Source organism: Bubalus kerabau, chromosome 8, assembly GCF_029407905.1.
Source record: "Bubalus kerabau isolate K-KA32 ecotype Philippines breed swamp buffalo chromosome 8, PCC_UOA_SB_1v2, whole genome shotgun sequence".
Classification (NCBI taxonomy): Eukaryota; Metazoa; Chordata; class Mammalia; order Artiodactyla; family Bovidae; genus Bubalus; species Bubalus kerabau.
In genome coordinates, this window is record NC_073631.1 from 104,823,417 (window position 1) to 104,849,714 (window position 26,298).

At 42.5% G+C, this 26,298-nt stretch overlaps 1 protein-coding gene across 1 annotated transcript in view; it reads right to left on the bottom strand.

The window, feature by feature from the left end:
- Window positions 1-13,308, bottom strand: part of DGKI (diacylglycerol kinase iota) — a 430,242-nt gene extending 416,934 nt beyond the window's left edge. The window contains exon 1 of the mRNA XM_055591024.1: window positions 13,275-13,308. Within this exon, the coding sequence (XP_055446999.1) occupies window positions 13,275-13,285 (11 nt within the window). The 5' untranslated portion in view covers window positions 13,286-13,308. The remainder of the gene's footprint in view (window positions 1-13,274) is intronic.
- Window positions 13,309-26,298: the final 12,990 nt, after the last annotated feature.

Consider the following 26,298-nt stretch of genomic DNA (forward strand, 5'->3'; position numbering starts at 1 on the left):
CTTGCCATGTCCTTTAAAGACTTGGACAAATAAATCATTTATTGATTTTTTTCAAACAGAGAGGTACACATTTCACACACACACACAGGTTCTGGAGTCAGAAAGACCAAAAGTAAGAATTCAAGCTTTATTATCTAGTAGCTTTGCACCCCTGGGCAAGACTATTACCCTCTATGAACCTCAATTCAAAACTAGAAGAACAATAATGCCATTTTCAGAAGAGCTTAAAGATACCAATGGATTGGGGACTTCCCTGGTGGATCCAATAGTTAGGATCTGCCTTCCAATGCAGGAGACGTGGGTTCGATCCCTGGTCAGGGAACTAAGATCCCACATGCTACGGGGCAATTAAGCCTGCACCCAGCGTCTACTGAGCCCAAGCACTCAGGAGCCCCTTGCATTGCAACTTGAGAGAGGCCCAGTACCTCAACAAAGACCCCATGCAGCACCCCCAAAAGGAAATCAATGTGTTAATACAAAGGCAACTGTAAATAGTACCTGTTACTGAAACTACCATTAGGCTTTTTTTTTTTCAACCTATTATGAGTAATTTTTAGCATGGGATCCCAGATGCGAGAGTCCAGAACGATGCCAGGAATCCAGTGGTAGGATGAATTAAATCAATCAAGCACAGCGATGCAGGATTCCCCTATAAGAGCTGTTGAAGACTGCTTATAAATCTTAGCCTCCTTATACATTTGATGTGAGTTCCACATTGTGTGGCTGAAAGAGTAAAGAATGCCCTCTTGAATCATGGGAAAGCAAAGATGCTCTGTAGGAAAACAGAGACAACCTAGAGCAGAGTGAGGCATTGGCAGAAGCAGACCTGTTAGGGTCAGACCTTGCCAAGAGCTCTCAGATATGGCCTAGAGGCCAAGAATTTAAAGAGCAGGTAAACCGGGTATAGTGTCTAGGTAGCCGGCAAATCCTGCTGCACGTAATCCTTATTTCAACCAGAAAATACATAACCCATCTCTCCATTCCCTGCCATTGATGGCCTTTATCAACTGGTCTTCTACTGTCAACTGGTTTTCCATGTGCATGCCCCCATATACTGGTCCCCCCATATCTGGAGGCATTCTGAGGAACAACTGTGATAGAAACACTCAAATCTTTCTTGGCTTTCGATTCCTGTTATGATTTTTTTGCTTCCTGTTTCTGGTTTTAGACACGGAAACAGCTGAAACGTATATTAACTCTTACTCAAGGTGTGCAGGCCTTCAATGACCTCACTTCTTACTGGGCTCAAATCAGACTTGGGTGGGTTTAATAGTGGAAGAGAGGAAGAACACAAGTCCTCATAGGAGTCAGCTGCTCAGTCATCACCTGGGAGGCACTCTTTATTCTTAAACCTTTCTACATTACTATGGTTGTTGAGGTAGATTCAAGTTTCAAGAAAAAATGTCTTATGGACTCTGTGAGAGAGGGAGAGAGTGGGAAGATTTGGGAGAATGGCATTGAAACATGTAAAATATCATGTATAAAACGAGTTGCCAGTCCAGGTTCGATGCACAGTACTGGATGCTTGGGGCTGGTGCACTGGGACAACCCAGAGGGATGGAATGGGGAGGGAGGAGGGAGGAGGGTTCAGGATGGGGAACACATGTATACCTGTGGCGGATTCATTTTGATATTTGGCAAAACTAATACAATTATGTAAAGTTTAAAAATAAAATAAAATTTAAAAAAAAGAAAAAGAAAAAATAGCACTTATTTTTTAGTCCTCTGAAATAGAAACTCTATTATAATTAGCCCAAGAATTTTGATCTGCCTTTCATGAGAATTGTGTTTTCTTCAGTAAATTTAACCTTTTTCTCTAATCTCCTTTCACACTTCTCTCTTGCCTCCAAGATAAAATCCTTCCATTTGGACAATTAGAAAGCACAGAATTCTTAGGTCTGGGGTCATCCATTCTCACGGGGCAGACTTCTTCCTTCCTAAGAAGAGTCACTGTCATACAACAGAGGATCACTCAGCATCTCCCTTTTGGGAGCCCCTGGACTAGGGGACCCTTGCATGTCTTGAGGTCCACTGACCGTTTCCTGAGCACAGCGGTGACTCAGCGGTCAGTGGGAGGGAAGTCAGAGGGGAGAGAAGGGTTCCTCCCTGATCTGCAGGGGTGTGTGTTTACTTTCCCCTCCAGGCAAGAACAGAGGTACCTGCCTATCCAAGAGGAGCTACTCTTCTCCATGGGGACTGCGGGCACAACACGCCGTGCCATCTGCCCCTGGTCCCCAGTAAGGCCTCCACCCACCACGAAGCAATTGTCAGTCTCATGTAACAATGATGGAAGTGTGCTGTAATATGTCTGACCAGAAGGACAGAGCAGTCCTAGAGCTCTGAGGACCAGAGCTCTAAATAAGTGACCAGATATCTACCCGCTTTGGCATTTGCTCTGTTTGTAATATCATCAAAACGTTGAATTTAAGCCTCTAAAGGTGCCAAGTGAGGGCTTCTGGGTTGACTCTGATGGGGTCCTAGCACAGATCCAGCAAATATTTAATAAATGTGTTTTGCTGCTCAGCCCCGATGTGGATGGTGTCACCCTAGCAGAGCTCACGTTTCTTAAGATGCCCCACCCCTGTTCTGACTACACAAGTTCAGGGTGGCACCCCGGGATTCAGTATTTTTAAGGTGCTCCCTAAAGGACACTAGAATTATTGTTCCCAGTGAACAGACTTTCACACTTTAGTTTCATAATTCAGAAGGAACTTTCCTCCCTCTTTTTGCCAAATATGTACACCTAAAAAAATTGGGGGAAAGCCAGGATGGTTTCTGTTTAACTTGTTTCAGATACCCCCAACAGAGCATCACTTGCAGCAGTGGTTAATAAATTCTTAAAAGTGCATTTAGTCCACTTTCACCCATGGCAGACATGCTGGTGCAAAACAGAAGTACATCCAAGTTCAAAGTGCCTCCAAGGGCAGGTCATTTACCACCCAAAAGGCCTTTTTCCTCTCCAATAGCACCCATGACAAGGACGGTCTCTCCTCCAGGTTGGCCTGGGGTACCAGCCACAGTTCCATTTTACATCCATCATCCTGGTGTATTTAACAAGCACCCCCTTTTGCTATCAATATCCCGGTTTGGAAGATAGTAAGAGTAACCTACCTACAATCTATCTACAGCACAGGATAAACTTTAGATTCCTCACCCTGAGACAGTCCCAATCTCCCCCCACCCCACGTCCTTTCTCTCCCATCTCATCATCCAACACTTCCTGCCATGCTCCCCTCCTCACCTCACCCAGAAATGCTCTCCTCTCTTCACTGCACACACGCTGCCTCTGAGGAACAGGTAGTGACTCGCCTAATGTTTTCCAGCTAACAAGTAGAAGACAGTTTCCCATCTAAATACCAGTTCCATCAATGGTTTCTCCCGAGATGCTGCTTCCAGACCCTCAGGCCCTTTGCTGATTGCCCTTCTCTGGCAAACTCTCATTTTGCTCCATCTAATAAAAGATACACAAACACAAGCCTTCAGGTGAGTCTAACCATCGAATAGGGTGTTACCTCCCAGGATCAATACATTATGGTTCCATTAATGCTGCTTTTTAGTTGCCTCCCCAGATTTAGCAGCTTATATTGAGCTTTTAGTCAAATAAAACCTAAATGTCTTTTCTCTACCAGAACTACTGCCAGTAAATTTTTTTTCCTCCCATTATCACCATCGATTTTTTTTAAACTCCCAAATAACATTTTACATTTATCTCTTTGTAACGTCATCTGCTTATTTTTAACCCAGCATTCCAGTGTATTTAGATCATTTTGAGACAGGTTTTTGTCAATGATTACATTGACCATTCTTTCCAACTTTGCGTCTGTTTAAATTTTGATATTCACATGCCTCCCGTGTCTTCTTCCAACCTGCTGGCAAGGTGACTGCCCAGGGCAAGTCCAGGAACTGGGAATCTCAAAATGATTTTACCAGTGACACTCCTTGTCTTGTCTGTGTGATCACAGTCCTCAACTGGGCATTCCTGACGAAAGCATGCCCTTGCCAGAGTTTATAACCATCCCACCCCAGCTCTCTACAGTGAGATGTGAACACAAGAATCTTCCTGGAAATCAGGCCCTAAATCACACCATGACTAAGTGATTCAGCCAAGTAGTCCTCAGGCCTGGGCCGACTCTAATGACAGGCAGAATGTGATATGGAGGTTTCCAGAAAGGCCCTTATGGAGAAGGAAATGGCAACCCACTCCAGTATTCTTGCCTGGAGAATCCCGTGGACAGAGGAGCCTGGCAGGCTACAGTCCATGGGGTCCCAAGAGTCAGACACGACTTAGCGACTAAACCACCACCACCAGAAAGGCCTTTAAGCCCCAAAGCAGTTCAGCCTTCCAACTGGCTGAGAAGAAAAAAAAGTCTTTATTAGAGTTTCATTCCCAAAGCCTTGTCCTTGTTCCTAAGAGAAGCTACACTCAGACCTTAAGCCGATATCAGGCATTTGTATTTCACTGTGCTACAGAAAGGTTTTCAGAGACGATGCCTGAAAGCAAAAGGCCAAAAGAAGCCTGGCTGAACAGGTTTCCCTGAATGTTAGATCTAGTTCCTCAATCCTGACAGTCAGTCCTTTTCATTTACAGATAAAGACAGGAGTACAGAAGGTTGAGAGAAAAGAAAAAAGGGCTACCTCAGGGAGGCTTCAGCAGGAAGAACAGGGACCCACTCTGTCGCTCTGCAGGATTTTCTAGCCTAATAGGAAAATGAAGCAAACTCCAGAAAATAAATGTTTTCAACAGTGATATAATCAGGCTTCCATTAAGCATGCCATATTAATGTAGTGTTTATCTCTGCTCCCATCCCAAAATGCACCATAAGGAGAGCAATTAAATTTAAAAAGTGAAGTTCCACAAGGACAAAGAGAAAGGGAGAAGTGATAACAGAAAGACGGAAATGTCACCGGTCTTCCAGAAGACTGACATTGCACAAGCAGGTCATTACCAACCTGTGAGAACAAAGCGAAAATTCTCAAAGGGCAAAGCCAAGGAAAGACGACAGCCTGTGCTGGAGCCCTCAGCAAGGCTCAGCGATGAGAAGTGGTACCACGGAAGTCTTGCAGGGTGCAGACAACCCACCTGACCTGCACTCAACATAAGAACATGCCTTCACCCACAGTGTAGGGGATGTAAGATTCTCTTTCTAGAGAAATTAAAACAGGGTCCTCAGGAACAAGGGGAACAAGTGGGGAGGGCTGGTGTGAATGTGAGGATGGTGCAGTGGTAAACGTGAGTCTGAAAAGGGAGAATTGAAAGTCAACACCCATCAGGAGATCCCTCTGTCTGTGGCCCCAAGCTGGGCTCCCACAACACCTGCAGCAGGTGCATGTCCCCAGGAACAAGTCTGGAAGATTCTATGCTGGATAATCTGACCAGCCCATGGGAAAAGCTTCCAGGTGATGCTAACTGGGGATCCTTCAACTGGACAGATCAGCAGATCCCAGACCATGTGACCGTAAGACCTGCTAACTGAAGAGCCTGTGCCCCCCTCAGCAGCTCCTCAGAGCCCCCCATCTGTGTGAGCTGTGACGTGCCACAGATCTCCTGACAAAGGAGATCACTAATACATAAGACGGGACCACAGCAGACAGTCAGGAAGAAGGAGCTGAACAAAGGGATGTGTCCCAGATAAATAGTTCTTGGGATTTAAAAACATCACAGAAGAAAAAGTCAACAGAACAGTTAAAAGATAAAATTCAGGCAAAATTCAGGCCAAAAGAAAATGAAGATAAAGGTAAAAAAGAAAATCAATTCAAGACACCTAACTTCCAGGTATCCGGGGCTCCAAAAAGAAAAAAAAAATAAAAGTGACAGTGAAAAGAAGGAAATGACAGCAATTAAAATGAAAGAAAAAGAGTGATAGGCACATATGACTCCTTTATGAACAGTATGTACAAAATCACAGTAACTTAAAAGAGTACGTAATTAAAAGCAGACTCTATCACAGATGTAGAAAATAAACTTATGGTTACCAGGGGATAAGGGAGCAGTGATAAATTGGGAGACTGGGACTGACATATACACACTTCTTGCTGTTTAGTTGCTAAGTTATGTCCAACTCTTTCATAACCCAATGAACTGTAGCCCACCAATCTCCTCTGTCCATGGATTTTCCAGGCAAGAATACTGGAGTGGGTTGCTATTTCCTTTTCCAGGGGATAGTTCTGACATAGGGATGAATACCAAGTTTCCTGTATTGGCAGGCAGATTCTTTACCACTGAGCCACCAGAGAAGTCCCCATCTATGTTCTACTTTATGTAAAATAGAAAACTAATAAGAACCTACTGTATAGCACAGGGAACTCTACTCAATACTCTGTAATGACCTATAAAGGAAAAGAATCTAAAAAAGAAAAACAAGAGTAGATATATGTATATGTATAACTGAATCACTTCACTGCACCTGAAACACATTATTAACCAACTGTACTCCAATAAAAAAGGATTTTTAAAGCAGATTCTAGAGCCAGATTTCCTTTAATCTGAATCTACCAATCTACTACAAACTGTATGACTTTGAACAAGTTACTTAACCTGTTTCTCAGTGTCCACATCTGCATAATAGAAAAAAATAACAGTACCTACTTGATACTGTTGCTATAAAGGTTAAGTTATTATGTGTCTAAAGCTCTTAAAAAGTGTCCTGCATTTAGAAAGTGCCCAAATGTCAGCCATTACTTACAGTGTTACATAACACTACAGTATAAATAATATGGGCTTCCCTCCTGGCTCATTGGTAAAGAATCCACCTGCTACTGCAGGAGACGTAGGTTCGATCCCTGGAAGATTAGGAAGATTCCCTGAAGGAGGAAATGGCAACCCACTCCAGTATTCTTGGCTGGGAAATCCTATGGACAGAGGAATCTGGCGGGCTACAATCCACAAGGTCACAAAAGAGTAAGACACGATTTAGCGACTAAACAACAAATAGTATAATCATGAAATTTAACCCAAAACTTTGATGTAAATATAAGAGGAAGAGAAAAAGGAAGAGAAAGCATGACAAATGGGACTCAGGGATGTTAGTCTCAAACCTTATCATTCACAGAAAGAAGCCAGCACTATAATGTCTAATAACATCTTCAAAGGGCAAATCAATAATAGTAGCACAAACAAGGTGTTTAAAAATGAAGAGGAAGACAAAAACACCAGAAGGAACAGCTAGAAGAACTGAAAGTTGCTGTTCCCTGCATCCCTTCACAGGGCTCCACAGTGGGGAGGAGGCCAGACACGTGAACATGAGTAGTTTATTTTCATAGCCATTTAAAACACACACATGTTTAAGTAACTTTATCACACTGAGCTGAAACCCAGAAGGGATGACAATAGATGACTCTCCCCAAGCTGCTGCTTCAAAAGCTAAGCACTGACTCAGAACAACAAAACATATCCTTCCAGCTGCTTCAAACAAAAAGTAAGCGAAGGCCATGTTCTAGGAGAAAGGGAGGAAACCAGACTTGGTGCACAGCCCACCTCCCCTACATGCCTACCCAGGTAAAATCCTGCTGCACTCCGATGCACCCAGGTACCTTGAGTCTTCTCCCCTCCCTCCTAAGACCCAGGCAACTCCCAAGCCAAACCTTCCTCCAGCCCTCCTTTACACGAAGGGACAAAAGAAATTGCTGTGGCTTGATTGAATTGTTAAATTGTGCTCTCAAATCTTCTGAGTTTTCTATTAAATGATCTATATGGTGGTTTCATCAGAGAAACTAACTCTTGCAGAAAAGTACTTGTTTTATAAGATGACACGTGGGCACTCTGTATTCTACCCGAGAGGCACGCTGTAATCGTTAGAGGTGCCAGAAGATGAAAATACCAGTTACTGTAAGAGATTTCTGAAGAAGTCAGGAGGAACAGAAAGACAATTTTGTCTTCTTAAAAAAATGGAAAGTGGGTCAGGAGAAGCTGAGAAAAGAAAGCATTTATACATAGGGATTCATCACGCTGATTATGGAGCCATACTACATGATAATAGTCACGCTTTCTGCCTCTGCCACTTTCAAGGGAGAAATAAGAGCAGATGCAGGAGAAGCCAGAGCATGTTATGATAAATACATCGGACCAACTCCACTTCAGGTAGAATCCAACTATGGCAGTTGAGGATGAAGTGCTGTAAAAAGATATAGACCCCAAATGTTCCTGAAAATTTGAAGCTAAAGTAAAAGCTATCTCAGCCGAAGTAAGCTATGAAGAATCACCCAACAGACTTATGGTTGCCAGGGTGGAGGGGACATGGGGGCGAGATGGACTGGGAGTTCTGGATTAGCAGATGCAAACTATTATACCTAGAATGGATAAACAACAAGGTCCTACTGTATAGCACAGGGAACCTTATTCAATATCCTACAATAAACCATAATGGAAAACAATATGAAAAAGGATGTGTTATATATGTAACATGCACATGTGTGCTCAGTCACTTCAGTCGCGTCCAACTCTCTGCAACCCCATGGACTGTAGCCAATCAGGCTCCTCTGTCCATGGGATTCTCCAGCTAAGAATACTGGAGTGGGCTGCCATGCCCTCCTCCAGGGGATCTTCCCCACCTAGGGATCAAACTCGCATCTCCTTTGTCTCCTGCATTGCAAGCAGATTCTTTACCCACTGAGCCACCTAGGAAGCCTATACACACACACACACACACACACACATATATATATATATTTGTATATAATAACTGAATCATTTTGCTATACAGTAGAAATTACATGTACAATGTTGTAAATCAACTGTATTTCAATGAAAAAAATTTAAAGAATTAGTTCTAATCAGTGAAGATAAAAGCAGCACCATTCACTGGTTAATAAAAACCAAATAGTCACTTTAAAAAGTAATTAGTTATACCCAGGTGGATTTTAACAACATATTTTAGGAGTATTTAAGGTTTGTTTATGTATTTAGAATTTAATATCATCTTATAGTCTTGAAGTGAATTAATAAAACATAGACAGTTACGTACTCCATTTATTTAAGGCAACTGTTGAATGAAATACATAGAAGTTGAATCTATATGATCATCAATTTCTGTTTTGGTATAATTCTGATCTACTTTTTCTGCATCACATGGCATGTGGGATGTTAGTTTCCTGACTAGAGATCAAACCTGTGCCCTCTGCAGTGGAAGCACAGAATCTTAACCACTGAACCACCAGGGAAGTCCTGAATAATTCTGCTTTTTATTCCTTATCTGAGTTTATAATTTATCTTTGAAATCATGTTCATTCATTTTTATACAAATCATTTTCTTAAATCCCTAATATTTACCCTGTTAGTTTGTGGGGAAAACAATTCATATTGTATGATATGTATCATATCTATTGCAGATATTTTTGGTGCTGGCCATCACAAACCCATAAAATTAAGCCAAAAAGACTTTTTGTACAAAATTAAGCAAATTTTAGTCTAACAAAGCTATTGTTTTTCCACTAGTCATGTATGGATGTATGAATTGGACTATAAAGAAAGCTGAGCACCAAAGAGTTGATGCTTTTGAACTGTGGTGTTGGAGAAGACTCTTAAGAGTCCCTTGGACTACAAGGAGATCAAACCAGTCCATCCTAAAGTAAATCAGCCCTGAATATTCATTGGAAGGACTGATGCTGAAGCTGAAACTCCAATACATTGGCCACTTGATGCAAAGAACTGACTCAATGGAAAAGACCCTGATGCTGGGAAAGATTGAAGGCAGGAGGAGAAGGGGACAACAAAGGATGAGATGGTTGGATGGCATCAACAATGCCATGGACATGAGTTTAAGCAAGCTTCAGGAGTTGGTGATGGACAGAGAAACCTGGTGTACTATAGTCCATGGCGTCGCAAAGAGTTGGACATGACTGAGCGACTGAACTGAACTGAAGCAAATTTTCTCTTGAACAAAACAGAGGAATAGCTAGATATTACAAAACATGAACCTTAATTTCAACGCTATTTTAGTGCTATAGTTCAACAATATTTTAAAAATCAAAATGACTCGGTACACTCTGGTGATATACAGAGTAATGCTGCTTTGCTCTTTGAGGACAGTGGAACCTCATGAGCTACTGAACAAGCTGAGAGATTTACTCAAATCTGTCTACCAGACCCCAGATGAATCTGGAAGCTTTGTCAGTAAAACAAGGAGGACTTAGGGCTTGAGACAGATGCTCAGCTTGCCTCCAACTCAAGCTGGGAAACACCTTCTAATAATAAGATGGCATTGCTCTTGGGTGCACTAGAATCATTGGAAGTCACTAAAAATCCTCTGCATGTGGACACAGAAATTGGCAGCTGTGGGCTTAAGGGAATGAAAAATGTCCTGAGACACGCACAGCCTATTCCTCTTTATGATTTTGATCCAGTGTACACTGTTTGCACTCATGTGCAGAGAGAAAGGAGCAAAATAAAACTCATGACTGATTTTATGCCTCTCTCTCTGACTCATTTTGGAGGCTTCCATGTCGAGTAAGATTAGATCAAGTCTCGTCTATTCTTTTTCCACTAAAACCAAAACTGTGATCATTAGAATGCTGTTCAGATACACTCATCATAAAGACAGAAATTAAAAATAAATGTATGAATAGAATATCTGGGGAGGGAGACACTTAACTCCATGGCTACCTCCCTCTAAGTTGGCATCATATTATTTTAATATGCCTATGGTCTGTTCTGTCTCTCCAACTAGACTATGAACTCCCAGGCAAGAGCTGGTCCTTATTCGCTGCTGAGCTGAGATGACCAGCACTATGTGTGGCACAAGGCATTCAGCAAATTTTATTTAAATTGAACTAAGCCTACTTAAAGGAGGGATTTTTGAAAAAGTCAAAGTAATACATACATCTGATTTTAAAAAAGAAAGCATGCAGAATGGTTTATAATGAACAGCCTAAGTCCCCAGACCAGCTTCTGATACTACTCCCCAGAGGCAACCACTCCTAAGGACGAGAATTTGTTTTTAAGGTTTCATCACATTTGTTGCTAATGCAAAAAAAAAAAAAAAAATTCCAGTTTCAAATTATTCATGCCTCTTTACTTAAATAGGCCTCAAATATTTGGAAACACGGCTGGCAGTTATTCCAAGTTGTTGTAGTCATACATTCAACAAATATATATTGTTTGTGTTGAAAGTGGTGACATTTCAGTTTTCACACTTTTATTAGTAAAGACCAGCTTTCTTTCCTCCTAGAGTGAAAGAGGCATAAGCCAGTATAGCCCTAGAATTAGTGGGGCCAGAGCACATCAGAACCAGACAATAGGGGTGGAGGGGGGTGGGTGAGTCAGTGTCACAGTGGGGTGAAATGCTCTGAGTTAATGTCGCAGGATGGGGGAACCGCCAGATGCAGAGACCTGCTCCCCTGGTAGCTTTAGCTTTCTCTGAGCAGACCTTATTCTGTACAAGGATGGCGCCCACAGGGCAATCACATTACGCCCCATTTTACATCGACAGACTCCATCTATGACAGCAGCTCCACAACCTAGGGAACCATCCTCTTATTTTGAACCAGTGAAATAATCTGCAAAATCCCTGGGAATTATTTATAACGGGATTTCTCTTATATTAGCAAAAACAAGTAGAAGCATAAAATGATGCTACATTTATAGCACATAATGGTTGGAAACACTCTGCAAAGACATGACAATTCGGGAAAATCCCCACTCTGATCAGAGTGAATAAACATGATTAACTTGCAGAGAAGATGCTATTAGGCTCTTTGCCAAAAAAACAGATTACTGCTTTAAAGAGTCTGCCTGCAAAGGTGACCTGACCCCCAGGAGATGCTGGAGCCCTGAAATAGTGACCCCGAAGGGTCCCCAAGTGACGGGTCACCTATGTGACAGGGTCTCTGTGCACCCAGGGGAGCACAGAGGAACTGAGAAACGAGATGCTGATCAAGAAGCTCGGCTGAATGGGTGGCTGTTTATCAAGACAAGAGACCAATTCAGAAAAAAACCCTGTTGGCAGAATCCGGATTCAGATACTTCAAGATCACCTTCTATCTAAACTGAGGAGAAACCCAAGGCTCAGAAAGAAAACACACACACACACATACATAATGACAATCAGGAAACAAGAAAAATGGAGAAACTGATGTTTTCCACATCCTTAATGTGGATTGATGTTTTATGAAATTAATCTGCATTAATCCTCACTCCAGTACTAACCTGTAGCCATTATCTTCAGAGCCTCTGTAACCTGCGGAAGGCCACAGGAGTCATAAAGGGGATTCAAATTCAAGACTGATTCTAAATCCATGTTCTTTCTATCATGACAGGGAGAGTGTCCAGAAGGTGAGAAAAATCCTATATCTTAATGCACAGACATTATACATGGTGAGACCTCTGAGGTTTACAAATGAGTAAGCAAGTCTGGGGATGCAAACATTACCAAACTTTTTTCAGTCACTTAGACTTTCTTTTTTTTCCTGGCTGAGCCACATGGCTTGCAGAACTTGCCCAACCAGGGATCAAACCTGCACCCCCTGCATTGGAAGCTCGGAGTCTTAACCACTGGACCACCAGGGAAGTACTAAACTTATTTTCTTAACTGGGTACCTTAAAATACTTCTTGGATGACTAATTTAGGTCCATGTTTTAAAATACTACTAGGGTCTGGTAAGAAGATCCTTGACATTCAACTGGAATTTTAGTTCTAGAAAATGAACTTTGCTTTACAGAGCAATACAGTAATAAGAACACATCTGTGAGTATGCTGCCTGGTGGGTCTGTGCCCCAGACTGGTATCTCCAGCTGCCACTGAGAGGGTGATTGTAACTGTGCTCATCTATGCCTTAGACATGCGTTTACTAACACTAGAGGGGAAAGAAGCTACTATTTAAACAACAAAAAAAGACAAATTCCACTTTTTATGAAAACAAAATATTAAAGTACACAGAGCATTTGATAGAGGCCTGCATGTGGACTGTATTTAAACTCTCCAACAGATTCAACAGTGAATCAAACAGAATTCACAGTCATAGTTTGAGCAACATGAAAAGCACATTACAGTTTAAAAAAACCTCCCATTTTCCAAACTGCTTTTGAAATGGGTCAGTCAGACGGAGATTTTCCTCAGAAAGTCACAAGTTTGTGAAAACCGAGTAAAACTAGAAGCTGCGATGCAACTTTTACCACATCAGATCTATAACTGTGGAGGGTATTTTCCCCCTACTGTAAACAAAACTAAAACATTCACCCTCATATGCATGAATATCATAAAACTGCATCTGTGCCCACAACACACACATTTATCATCACCTCCCCCAACACACACACAATAAAAAATAAAATTGAACTCAACCTTCCCCCCATCCAGGGGTGTTTTGCTTTCCAGCGGTCCCACATTGTCTGAGTTGCCGATAGTAGCTGACTGCTCACAGGTCACCTTTATCAAACGGCCTCTTCTCCAAAAAGGCCATTGGAGTCTCCAAAAAGACCACTGGGGTACATGGTTGTCGGGCAGACTAGCACCTCCACCTGTCTTCTTGTCTCCTCTTCTTCCTCAACCCCCTTAAGTGAAGGTCCTGTATGAAAAGGAGCTGGGATGGGCTTCATGAGAGAATGAGCAAGATGAGCACGCGTCAAGATTTCTGTGATGTCACGGGAGCATTATTAGTGGCCACTCACCATTTCCAAAGAGGCACGAAAATTCTTAGTCTGCTGTCAAAGTCTATCAGCCATCCTCAAGCTTTCCATTCAGCAGTTTTTCCAGGCAGGTCTCCACACACAGCTTCTTTTTTTTTTTTTCTTAACACACTAAGCTGACTCAGACGCACAGGCAGAAGTCCTCTGACTCACTTCTCTCTTCCTTCTTTCTTTCTCTGCTTTTCTTTCTTTCTTTTTTTTTTTAACTCCTTGGCTCTTGGAAATGGGGATTAGTTCTCATCTAAGCTGGGGAGCCAAGTGCAAGATCCAGCAGGGCAGTTTGTGATCTTCAAAAGACAAATTCCACTTTTTATGAAAACAAAATATTAAAGTACGTGGAGCATTTGATAGAGGCCTGCATGCGGGCTGTGCTTCAGTGCTCAGAAAAATGCAAATGCTAAATATCCTTGGGAAGACTGATGAGGAAACAACACTCGGGATTTTCTTCAAGTCTGGCAGAAAGATACTCATTCCAGGAGGGTAAATGTGGACACTTCTCTGGACCTGCAGTCTTTCCTCTTCTCCCTCAGTTTCTACCCAGGTACCTCTGCCATTCTTATTTCTTGCCTACCTAATTGTGCCTGCAGAGAGGGCAATGGCACCCCACTCCAGTACTCTTGCCTGGAAAATCCCATGGATGGAGGAGCCTGGTGGGCTGCAGTCCATGGGGTCACGAAGAGTCGAACACAATTGAGCGACTTCACTTTCACTTTTCACTTTCATGCATTGGAGAAGGAAATGGCAACCCACTCCAGTGTTCTTGCCTGGAGAATCCCAGGGAAGGGGGAGCCTGGAGGGCTTTCATCTACAGGGTGCGTAGAGTTGAACACGATTGAAGCGACTTAGTAGCAGCAGCAGCAACTGTGCCTGCTCTTTGAGGTCTAAGGATATATAAATGCTTGTATATACACATACACATATATAATGAATTTAATATGTGTGAGGTATATACAGGATTGGTACACATATTTTATTCACTGGCACAGCTGTGTGTCTTCAGTCACTTCAGTCATGTCTGACTCTTTGTTACCCTATGGCCTGTAGCCCACCAGGGTCCTCTGTCCATGGGGTTCTCCAGGCAAGAATACTGAAGTGGGTTGCCATTTCCTCCTCCAGGGGATCTTCCTGACCCAGGGATCAAACCCATGTCTCCTACGTCTCCTACACGGCAGGAAGATTCTTCACTGCTGAGTCACTGAAGCTCCACAGCCACATCCTTTGTTAAACTATGTAAAGACTCCATAGTGATGGGGAAAGAGAAATCCTGCACTTAATAAGCCCACAGATAACTCAACAACACTGTCCAGTGGTAGTCACAGAGCTGGGTGACTGGACCAGGAAACAGAGCTCGTGCAGATGCACCTGGAGCCCAACACGGATAGCAGATGCAGCAGGTGGCTTCCGGGGGCCTCACCTGGGAGCCAAAGTACCAGCTCTCCACGTCCACACATTCAGATGTGTGTCCAGCTACCTTCTGTCAGAAACAAAACCCTGGGCTCAACGACCTGATACTTATCAATGCCACAAGCGAATTGTGGAACAGACTGATGCGTTTCCTATTTCAACCCACGATCACACAGGGCTATCACTTAGCTAGAGACAGCTGCATTATACCAACGAGGAATTCAAAATGCTTTGAATATTATCAGAATGATATGAATGATTTGTCCTCTAACATATCACTTGGTAGATAGTGATACAGTGATATGCCCACTAACATATCACTTGATATCATTTAAATATAGTTTAGTTCACTTAAAGAATAGAACCTATTTTTAAGTGATGAATTCTGGATTTATTTACATTACCATACTATTGGGCAAATATTTTCATCATCACCATACTAGTGGGCAAATATTTTCATCATCTTGCTATATGTAAGCATGTGTGTGCATTCACAGATGCTTAGAAAAACTTTGGAAGCACATACAACACAGCAAATGGTTAAGTGCAGTTACCTCTGGGTTGGCGGAAAGAGGTGTTTTGGGAGCAGGTGCATTTAAAGGAGAAATTTTCCATTTTTATACGATATTCTATAGGAATAATGTGTGTGTGCTCAGTTGCTCAGTCATGTCTGACCCTTTGCAACAACCACATGGACTGTAGCCTACCAGGCTCCTCAGTCCATGTAATTTTCCAGGCAAGAACACTGGAGTAGGTTGCCATTTCCTCCTCCAGGGGGTCTTCCTGACCCAAGGATAGAACCTGTATCCCTTGCATCTCCCGCACTGGCAGGCGGATTCTTTACCATTGTACTACCTGGGAAACCCAATGTGAATAATACATTTATTACTTTTGTAATTAAAGTTTAAAAAAAAGTATACGTGTATATACACACTTGTAAACACGCAAATAACATGTCTGAGGGAATTGAACAGAGGGAGTGGATTATCAGTGTCTTAAGGAACAATAAAAGGAGATGGCCTTGTGAGAAAGGAGAGGTATCTGAGGGGTCAGGTTTACTGCTGGGAGGCTTGGAGCAAAAGCGCAGTGAATACAGGAAGGCAATGTTTTGCAGATTAATCCAAGGGGAGAGGAAAAAAAAACAGAAAAAGAAAGGGGGGATAATGAAATAATCATTAATTGCAGGAAAAATCTTTGAAAATGTGGGCGGGGGGGAAAGAAAGGAGGAAACGGAGAGAAAGGAGGGAAGGAGGAGGGAAGAGTGAAAGGAAGGAGGAAAGAGAGGAGAAACAGGGAAGGGAAGAAGCAAGGAGGGAGAGAAGAAAGGGGAAAGAGAGAAAGGGAGAAAGAGAAGTTGGCTGACATGTCCACATAAATACGCATGGATTTGGCTCCCTGTGTCCAGCAACAGCCAGAGCAGTATGGTCAAGCTTCTGGAAGTGTCCCCCGTGCCACACTGCTGACCGTGCAGCTTCAAGAGATGCCTGAGTTTTGAAATCATAATCAGCCCTTTCCCTTGTGTTCACAAAACTTTAAATCACTTCTCAATAAGTGAAACCGTTGCATCATTGGCTCTTTATTTTGTCACTGCTTTCTACTCATAACTGTCCTTTAGTCTCTTTAAAGGATTATATGCACGTATCTAAGAAATATACATATTCTAAGGCCCCTGAAAGGCTTTGCTCAGGATGAATGGGGCATTTCTATGGCTCTACTTTGATTTAGAGGCTCTACCTTAATTTCACAGTGGCAATAAAATATGATAAAGAATTTGCCTGCCAAATGCAGGAGACACAAGTTCAATCCCTGGGTGGGGAAGATCCCCTGGAGAAGGAAATGGCAACCCACTCCCGTATTCTTGCCTGGGAAGTCCCATGGACAGAGGAGCCTGGCAGGCTACAGTCCATAGGACTGCAAAGAGTTGAACACAACTGAGCATGCACACAAAAATAAAAATATCCAGGGCCATGAACAAAAGGACCAAGGGAAAATAATTTAGGATGGTCAGATGCGTGCTAAGTTGCTTCAGTAATGTCCTACTCTTCATGCCCGGCAGGCTCCTCTGTCCATGGGATTTTCCAGGTAAGAATATTGGAATGAGTTGCCATTTCCTCTTCCAGGGGATCTTCCTGACCCAGGGATCAAACCCACATCTCTCATGTGTCCTGCGCTGGCAGGAGGGTTCTTCACCACTAGTGCCACCTGGGAAGCCCGGCCAGGTACCGACAATTGACAGTTCGCATTTACAAAGCAACCATAATTTGACTATAATGCCCATCCATCTTCCTTTATTTCCTTTGACAAGCATAGTAGGTGATGGACAATCAAAAATGACTAAGACATTGACCCTTCTCTAAGGAGCTCAAAGCCTCATACTTGAGGTAACAAATAAGTGACTAAATAAGTAAATGCAAGTTGATAAGCTCTATGATACTAACCATTTCCTTCTTCAGGGGATCTTCCCAACCCAGGGATTGAACCCAGATCTCCCGCATTGTAGACAGACGCTTTACCGTCTGAGCCACCAGGGAAGTCCTATGATACTAAGATATAGCAAGAACAATGGGAAAATAAGAAAGCATGAGAAACACAATTTGAGGTAGTTTCCCATGAGCGTTAATGCTTTCAGCTGACTTTCAAAGAACCGTAAGAGTTAGCCAGGCTATAAAGAAGGGAGAGGCATTTCAGAAAGGAACCATTACATATGCAAAGAACGGGAGATTGTTCCAGGGAAGGGTCTGTCTAGGCAAACGCCAAATGGTCAGTAAAAGCAAAGAGCACATGAAATAAATAAGGAAAATCTAGGGAAAGAAAATAATGAGGAACAATGAAAGCAATGAAGAGCCACTGATTAAGGAATGGTTTGCTCATGTTTGCATTTTTGGAAGACAGCTCTGGGGACCATGGGCAGATGGATTATGAAGCTGAAATAAGAGGCAAGGAAACCATGGCATGGCAGTTGAAGGAGATGTTCAGTCTTTTCCTAACAGCTCAAAACAACTGTTCCACAAATAACAATGATAAAATCTGTGCAATTTTTTTTTTTTTTAGTTACTAAAAAATACTGAAAAGTGACCAAGGTATGGCAAAAACTGGAGAAGACTGCCATTAAAAGGCAAACCGTAATGGATGAAGTTTTCAAGTTAGCAAATTTTTACCTGAGAGCACTCTCACCCCACAGATAGCTGGGCCTGCAGAAAGCCTAAGCTTCTTACTGGGCGAAGATGTCAGATAATTTCAGGGAAGGCAGAACTTCCAGAAAGTTACAGGGTATGTTGGAAGTAAGGAAGTCACAAAGGGAGTGAATACTGAAATCTGCAAATAACCCCCTCAGTCCCTAGCTAACCAAGAAACTATGCATGCAAATTAACCAGATGAACCAATGCAACCAAGTCATAATCCCAGCAGGGCTTTATAAATAAAAACTGACATAATTCTAAAATCTAATTGAAAATGTAAAGGATCTAGACCAGTAAAATAACCACTGCTGTTGCTGCCAAGTCGCTCCAATCATGTCTGACTCCGTGCGACTCCATAGACGGCAGCCCAGCAGGCTCCGCCGTCCCTGGGATTCTCCAGGCAATAACACTGGAGTGGGTTGCCATTTCCTTCTCCAATGCATGAAAGTGAAAAGTGAAAGTGAAGTTGCTCAGTCGTCTCCGACTCTTAGCGACCCCATGGACTGCAGCCTACCAGGCCCCTCCATCCATGGGATTTTCCAGGCAAGAGTACTGGAGTGGGGTACCATTACTAGAAAAGAACAAAGATTGGAAAGTTATACTATAGGACTTCAAGATACCTTTAATCTAGAGGGTGAAATTGACATAAAGACAGACAGATGAAGAAGACAGAACAGAGAGTCCAGAAATGAATACACAATTATATAGTCAATTGGCTTTTGACAAAGTAACCAACACAATTCTATAAAGTAAGAAGAGGCTTTTCAACAAATTATGCTGAAACAGCTAGATACCCATATGGAAAAAGATATCTTCATCTTATACTATGCACAAAAATTAATTCAAAATTGCTCCTACATATAAATATGAAAGTTAAGACATAAAACTTTTAGAAGAAAACATAGGAGAATATCTTCATAGAGGACAGGGTAAAGATTTCTCTGATGGGAATCAGAAAGCAATATCATAAAATAAAAATGAAAATTTTTATGCTTAAGAAAAATAACACTAGGAAAATTCATGAGCATGTATCACATTGGGAGAAAATAGTCACCAAACATATATCTGATAAGAGACTTATATCTAGAAATTTTAAATCCTATACAGTTCAGTTCAGTTGCTAAGTTGTGTCCGACTCTTTGAGACCTGATGAACCGCAGCACACCAGGCCTCCCTGTCCATCACCAACTCCCAGAGTTTACCCAAACTCATGTCCGTTGAGTCGGTGATGCCAGCCAATGATCTCATCCTCTGTCATCCCCTTCTCCTCCTGCCTTCAATCTTTCCCAGCATCAGGGTCTTTTCAAATGAGTCAACTCTTATCATCAGGTGGCCAAAGTACTAGAATTTCAGCTTCAGCATCAGTCCTTCCAATGAACACTCTGGACTGATCTCCTTTAGGATGGATTTGTTGCATCACCTTGCAGTCCAAGGGACTTTCAAAAGTCTTCTCCAACACCACAATTCAAAGTCATCAATTCTTCTGCACTCAGCTTTCTTTATAGTCCAACTCTCACATCCAATCATGACTACTGGAAAAACCATAGCCTTGACTAGATGGACCTTTGTTGACAAAGTAATGTCTCTGCTTTGTAATATGCTCTCTAGGTTGGTCATAACTTTCCTTCCAAGGAGTAAGCGTCTTTTAATTTCTTGGCTGCAGTATCCATCTGTAGTGATTTTGGAGTCCAGAAAAATAAAGTCTGACACTGTTTCCACTGTTTCCCCATATATTTGCCATGAAATGATGGGACCAGATGCCATGATCTTCGTTTTCTGAATGTTGAGCTTTAAGCCAACTTTTTCACTCTCCTCTTCCACTTTCATCAAGAGGTTCTTTAGTTCTTCTTCACTTTCTGCCATAAGAGTGGTGTCATCTGCATATCTGAGGTTATTGATATTTCTCCCAGCAATCTTGATTCCAGCTTGTGTTTCTTCCAGTCCAGCATTTCTCATGATGTACTCTGCATATAAGTTAAATAAGCACGGTGACAATATACAGCCTTGACGTACTCCTTTTCCCATTTGGAACCAGTCTGTTGTTCCATGTCCAGTTCCAACTGTTGCTTCCTGACCTGCATACAGGTTTCTCAAGAGGCATGTCAGGTGGTCTGGTATGCCCATCTCTTTCAGAATTTTCCACAGTTTATTGTGATCCACACAGTCAAAGGCTTTGGCATAGTCAATAAAGCAGAAATAGATGCATTTCTGGAACACTCTTGCTTTTTAAATGATCCAGCAGATGTTGGCAATTTGATCTCTGGTTCCTCTGCCTCTTCTAAAACCAGGTTGAACATCTGGAAGTTCACAGTTCACGAACTGTTGAAGCCTGGCTTGAAGAATTTTGAGCATTACTTTACTAGAGTGTGAGATTAAAAAAAAAATTTTTTTAACAAAATAAGCAAAAAAAAAAAACAAAGAGCCCAGACATACACTTCACCAAAGAAAACATGTGAGTGTCGAATGAGAAATAATGCTTTATAGCATCAGTTACCAGGGAAATGCAAAATAAAACCATACTGATATCATCATGAACCCACCAAAACAATAGGTTTTAAACACTGAGGATACAAATGTTAGTGAGGATGCAGCCCAACTAGAATGCTCACACTTTGCTAGTGGGAAATAAAATGGGACTTCTGGAAAAGATCTACCAGTTTTTTGTTTTGTTTTCTTATAAAAGTCAACATAACCCACTGTCAAGCCCATTTCCAGGTATTTATCCAAGAGAAACGACAGCATATGCCCACAAAGAGACTTCAAGAACGTTCAAAGCAGCTTTATTCACAATCGTCAGAAATCTAAACAACCAAAATGTCCATCAACAGGAGATTCACAAGCAAACTGTGGTTTATTTATACCATGGACTGACATTCAGCAATAATGATGAACGAACCATTAATAATACAGGCAACTAAAAAAAAAATAATAATAATACAGGCAAATTTATAGATGAATCTCATGCACATTACACTGAGTGAAAGGCACAAAAAGAATATATGCTGTATGATCCCATTTCTATGAAATTCTAGAACAGGTAAAACTGAACTAAGATTTTAAAAAAAACAGAACACTGCTTGCCTTGACAGGGAAGAGAGGAAGAAAGGAAGAGGGAACTTCTGGGGAAATGGAAAAGCTCTTTAACTTCAAAACATGTGAGTTTGACACAAGGAAGGATGGGTTGAGGATTCATGTATCCATACTGCATATCTAAGATTTATGCATTTCAATGAATATATATTTTACTCTAAAAAAAAAACCTCTAACCTCATCCTCATCATTAGCAAGCCTGACTGGAAAGTTAGTTGAGCTGTTATGTTGACAACTGTCAAAAAAACTGTCAAAAACTAGGTTCTGAGTAGGTGGGGGTTCCAGTTTATTTACCTGAGTTTTTGCCGTAATTCAAGTGAGAGATGACGAAGGCCTGGATTAAAGAAGTAGCAGTTAAGTTAGATAAGATGAAGCTGAACGCCATCCAGAAGGGCTTCCCAGGTGGCTCAGTGGTAAAAAATCCTCCTGCCAATGCTGGAGAGGCAGTTTGATCCCTGGCTGGGGAACATCCCCTGGAAGAAGAAATGGCCACCTACTCTAGTATTCTTGCCTGGGAAATCCCATCGGCAGAGGAACCTGGCAGGCTACAGTTCATGGTGTCGGATGTGACTTAGCATGTATGTAGACTATCCAGAAGGTGACTGAAGACTGATACTGAACCACTGTGAGACGTAAGAGAGAGAGAGAAAATTCACAGATTCCAAATGATCCACATAGAACTGTATTTCCATATCACTGGTTTCCATAATGGCCCCCTGGAGGTAAAAACATGATTTTGAAAGGTGTCACTAGACATCACTAGATTGCAGAAGGGATGCCGGCAGCACATACAGGCTTAAGAACCTAGAGATGCTCAAACTCCCAGGTTTCTGACTTGAGCAATCAGGTAGATTTTCTAGGTGCCATTTATTAAGACTGAAGAGAAATGACATGAAGATGGCTGGGTATTTGGGATGGACGGTGGGGTTCAGATAATGATGTGAGGTAAGTTTGTAATATTTTGATCAGGGAAGCCCAGTAAACTGCCGGATCTAAGAGCCTGCATTTCAGGAAGAGGTCTGGGCTACAGAGACACTGGGGAGTCATCAGCATGGGGGAGATCAATGACTGTAAACTGGGGTCCTGTTGATGCCCAACTTCTCATCAAGAGAGACCCAGGCTTCCCTGATAGCTCAGTTGGTAAAGAATCCGCCTGCAATGAAGGAGACCCCCGGTTCAATTCCTGGGTCGGGAAGATCCGCTGCAGAAGGAAAAGGCTGCCCACTCCAGTATTCTGGCCTGGAGAATTCCAGGGACTGTATAGTCCAAGGGGTCTCAGACACGACTGAGCGACTTTCCCTTTCACTTTCTTGTCTACCGCAACATGGCCTGGTTCCACCCTTGTTATCCACTAAACCCATCCCAGAGGCCAGAAATCCTGCCTCCGTGTAGCAGAATTCTCTCTGCAGCAGCATAGCAAAGTTTGACAGAAAGGAGGGGGAAAAAATTTTACCTATGTAACAAGATGTTCCAGTGAATATTCTTTCTGAATTCTCGAGGAACAACTGACAGTAAATTTCAAAAGGGGAGCTAGACCATTTGCAAAATTTACCAAAGAAAGTGGCTATAAATTATTTGTGAAATTCATAATTCCTTTACCACAGTAAGGGTACAAAGGATCAAGATTTGGATATCTTGGGTAGGGGGGGACTTTCCAAGGCAGTTGCTGATGAGTGGAGAGTATACATCCCTCCAGACAAGGAGGGTGTTGATTAGGCTTGCTTGCCTCTCCATCTCGCATCAAAACAGAGGAGCCGGAACAGGCAGACACACATCTGTCCTCAGCAGTTCAAGCAATTTGGGAGACACACAAACTTGCGTCTGAGTCATAGCTGAAACCTAGAAATAGAGATGGGCTTGCTGGCTGCGTTGATGGTGAATTCAGGAGAGGCAGCTGCACTCCCAGAGTCTACAGAAACAAAGGACGCTTGAGGGTCCCCCACGGAACACAGTGTGGACCATGTGCTAGAGACAGCCATGTCCGGGCTGGCTTACACACTCCGCCATGGCCCTTGGCTGAGATTACCTGGATGCCTTACCAGGAGCCTAGGGGCTGAGAAAACTGCAGCCAGGAGAGCAATGCATTGCCCTGTCTCCAGGAACTGCAAATAGGGATCCTTAGCAATGAGGGAGTGGAGGCTGCAAAGATGCCATAGCAGATCTTCAAAGAGAAGAAGTCACCTTAAATACCTGCTAGATTCAGAGAGCACTGACACGAGAAACACAACTATGAGTCACATAGGTACTTAACTGCTTCCTCCCTCCTCCTCTCTCCCAACCCAATTTCAACTTTAGAGAGGTCTGCAATGGAGCCCGCTATGGAAAACAGCATGGAGGTTCCTTAAAAACCTAAAATAGAGTTGCCATATGATCCAGCCTGGCGAGCCACAGTCCATGGGGTCACAAAGAGTCAGATATGACTGAGCAACAAACACTTGTACTTTCATATGATCTAGCAATCCTACTCCTGGGCATATATCCAGACAAAACTCTAGTTGGAAAAGATACATGCACCCCCGTGTTCACTGGGCTTCCCTGGTGGCTCTATGCTAAAGAATTCACCTGCCAATGTAGGAGACGTGGGTTCAATCCCTAGGTCAGGAAGATCCCTTGGAGAAGGAAATGGCAAACCACTCCAATATTCTTGCCTGGGAAATCCCATGGACAAGGGAGCCTGGCGGGCTGCAGTCCATGGGGTGGCAAAGATGGACACAACTGAGTGACTACACAACAACAATGGCCACTGCAGCACTGTTTACAATTGCTAAGACGTGAAAGCAACTCACGTGTCCATCGACAGAGGAATGGATAATGAAACGTGGTACATATTGTGTCCAATTCTTTGTGATCCCACAGAAGGCAGCCCACCAGGCTCCTCTGTCCACGGAATTCTCCAGGCAAGAATACTGGAGTGGGTAGCCATTCCTTTCTCCAGGGGATCTTTCCGACTCAGGGATGGAACCTGGGCCTCCTGCATTGCAGGTGGATTATTTACCTTCTGAGCCACCAGGGAAGTCCTATGATACCACTTATATATGGAATCTAAAATATGATATAAATGAACTTATTTATGAAACAGACTCACAGACATAGAAAACAAACTTACCAAAGGGGAAAGGGGGTCGGGAAGGGATAAGTTAGGAGCTTGGGATTAGCAGACACAAACCACTATACACAAAATAAACAACAAGCTCCTACTATATACACAGGGAAGTAATTCAACATGCTGTAATAAACCATAATGGAAAATAATATGACAAAGAGTTACATACATGTTTGTATGTATGCGTGTGTGTATGTGAATCACTTTTCTGTACACCAAAAACTAACATAACAGTGTAAAGCAACTACACTTCAAGAAAAAGAAAAAAAGACAGAGGGAGAGAGAGGTCTGCAACTGAGGCCAGCAAATAGGAAGAAATGGTGGAAGAGCAGTGTGGAGTTAACAGGGGCCTGACCACTCGTCGTCTCCCTGACTGCAGGAGGCCCATGGCAGGCCAGAGCTGGGGAGGGAGGAAGCCTCCATTCTGATTCAAGTCTAGAGTTTTTACTCTTCCCAATCTCTGGAAGTCTTAGTGACTGAGTTAGTGTGGTGTTTTACAACTGAAAGCTGTTTTTTGGGCTTTTTATTTTAATTACTTAAGAGTGACCAGCAGTAGCATGGAAGGACACTCCCCACTACGCAGATTTAAAAAATGAATGGCTGTTTCATGATTATCTCCCAGGAGGCCGCTGTGCCTCCCCACAAGCCTTCTCAGATGGCACCCAGATTTCTGGCTCCCATCCACATTTCCTTCACTCCTGGGCCCTTATTTCCAGCTGCCTACTAGACAGTCCAATATGGTGGGGCTCATCCTCAACTCACTGTGTCCCAAGATGAACCTTGTCATTTTTTACAGATCTCCATATCCTTCTCAACCCAATCTGCTCCTTCCCCTTCATTATCTGCCCATCCCACACACCGCCAACAGAAAGATCTTAAACAGAACACTCAATGTCGCTCCGCTGCCTGCATTTTTCAGGGGCTACCAGACATAACTTCTCTTGGTGGATCCTGCCTACGTGTTCAACCACCACTCATCTGCATGTTCTTAGAGATCTCATGTACAAAGCCAAGGGCTCCCTCCCCACCACACCTCTATTCTTGCTGGTCCAGAGTTGCTTGGAATGCCTTATCAACCCCAGCATTTTACCTGGAAAATGCCTCTTTGTCTTCAAAGCCGCCCAGATGTCACCTCCCTTGAAAAAAAACTTTCCTATGCTCTCCAGGCTGGAGAGTTAAGTGGATTACACACCTCTGCAATAGCATTCATCAAATTTTATTTTCAACAGCTCAGTGCTTAATCATTTGCCCGTCCCTGTGCTATTCAACCAAGCAAAACAATGTTCTTTGACAAAAGCCTCCGTTTTGTTTGCCAGCATAATGCCTGGTACAGAGCAAGTGCTCGCAAATATTTGTTTAACTGAATTAAAGTCCTTAGTGACTTCAAGGAATTTGTAATTTGAAAGAAAAATGAGAACAGGGATTCTCTAATTCATCTCTAACACAGAGTAGGCCTCTTTGTAAGTTTGGTGAATAAATGAACACAAAAATGAATAAAAGATCATATAGAAAGTAGGGTATACCTAAAATGGAGCAGATAAAGATGACAGAAATTTAATGAAGAGAGACAAGAGCCCTTTCTCCTTTCGTTTCTTACTCTGGTATTTTACACTGCAAAGCTTAAAATAAATGAATGCAAAAGGGATGGAAGTGGGAGAGGTTTTCTTTTAAAAAAAATAAAATAAAAATAAAAAGACTACCACCCACTACCCATGCTGCCTTCCCACCAGAATGACTATAGTTTCTGCATCCCTAATAGGACTGTTGCAGTTTTGAGAATGTTACCATAGTAACCAACCTCAGCCCTTCCCCTAATATAAGATAAAATTTAGCAAAAGGAATAAATAACAGACTCCCATAGAAACATTATCAGACCTTTCCATATAAATAACCTGGGTAATTAA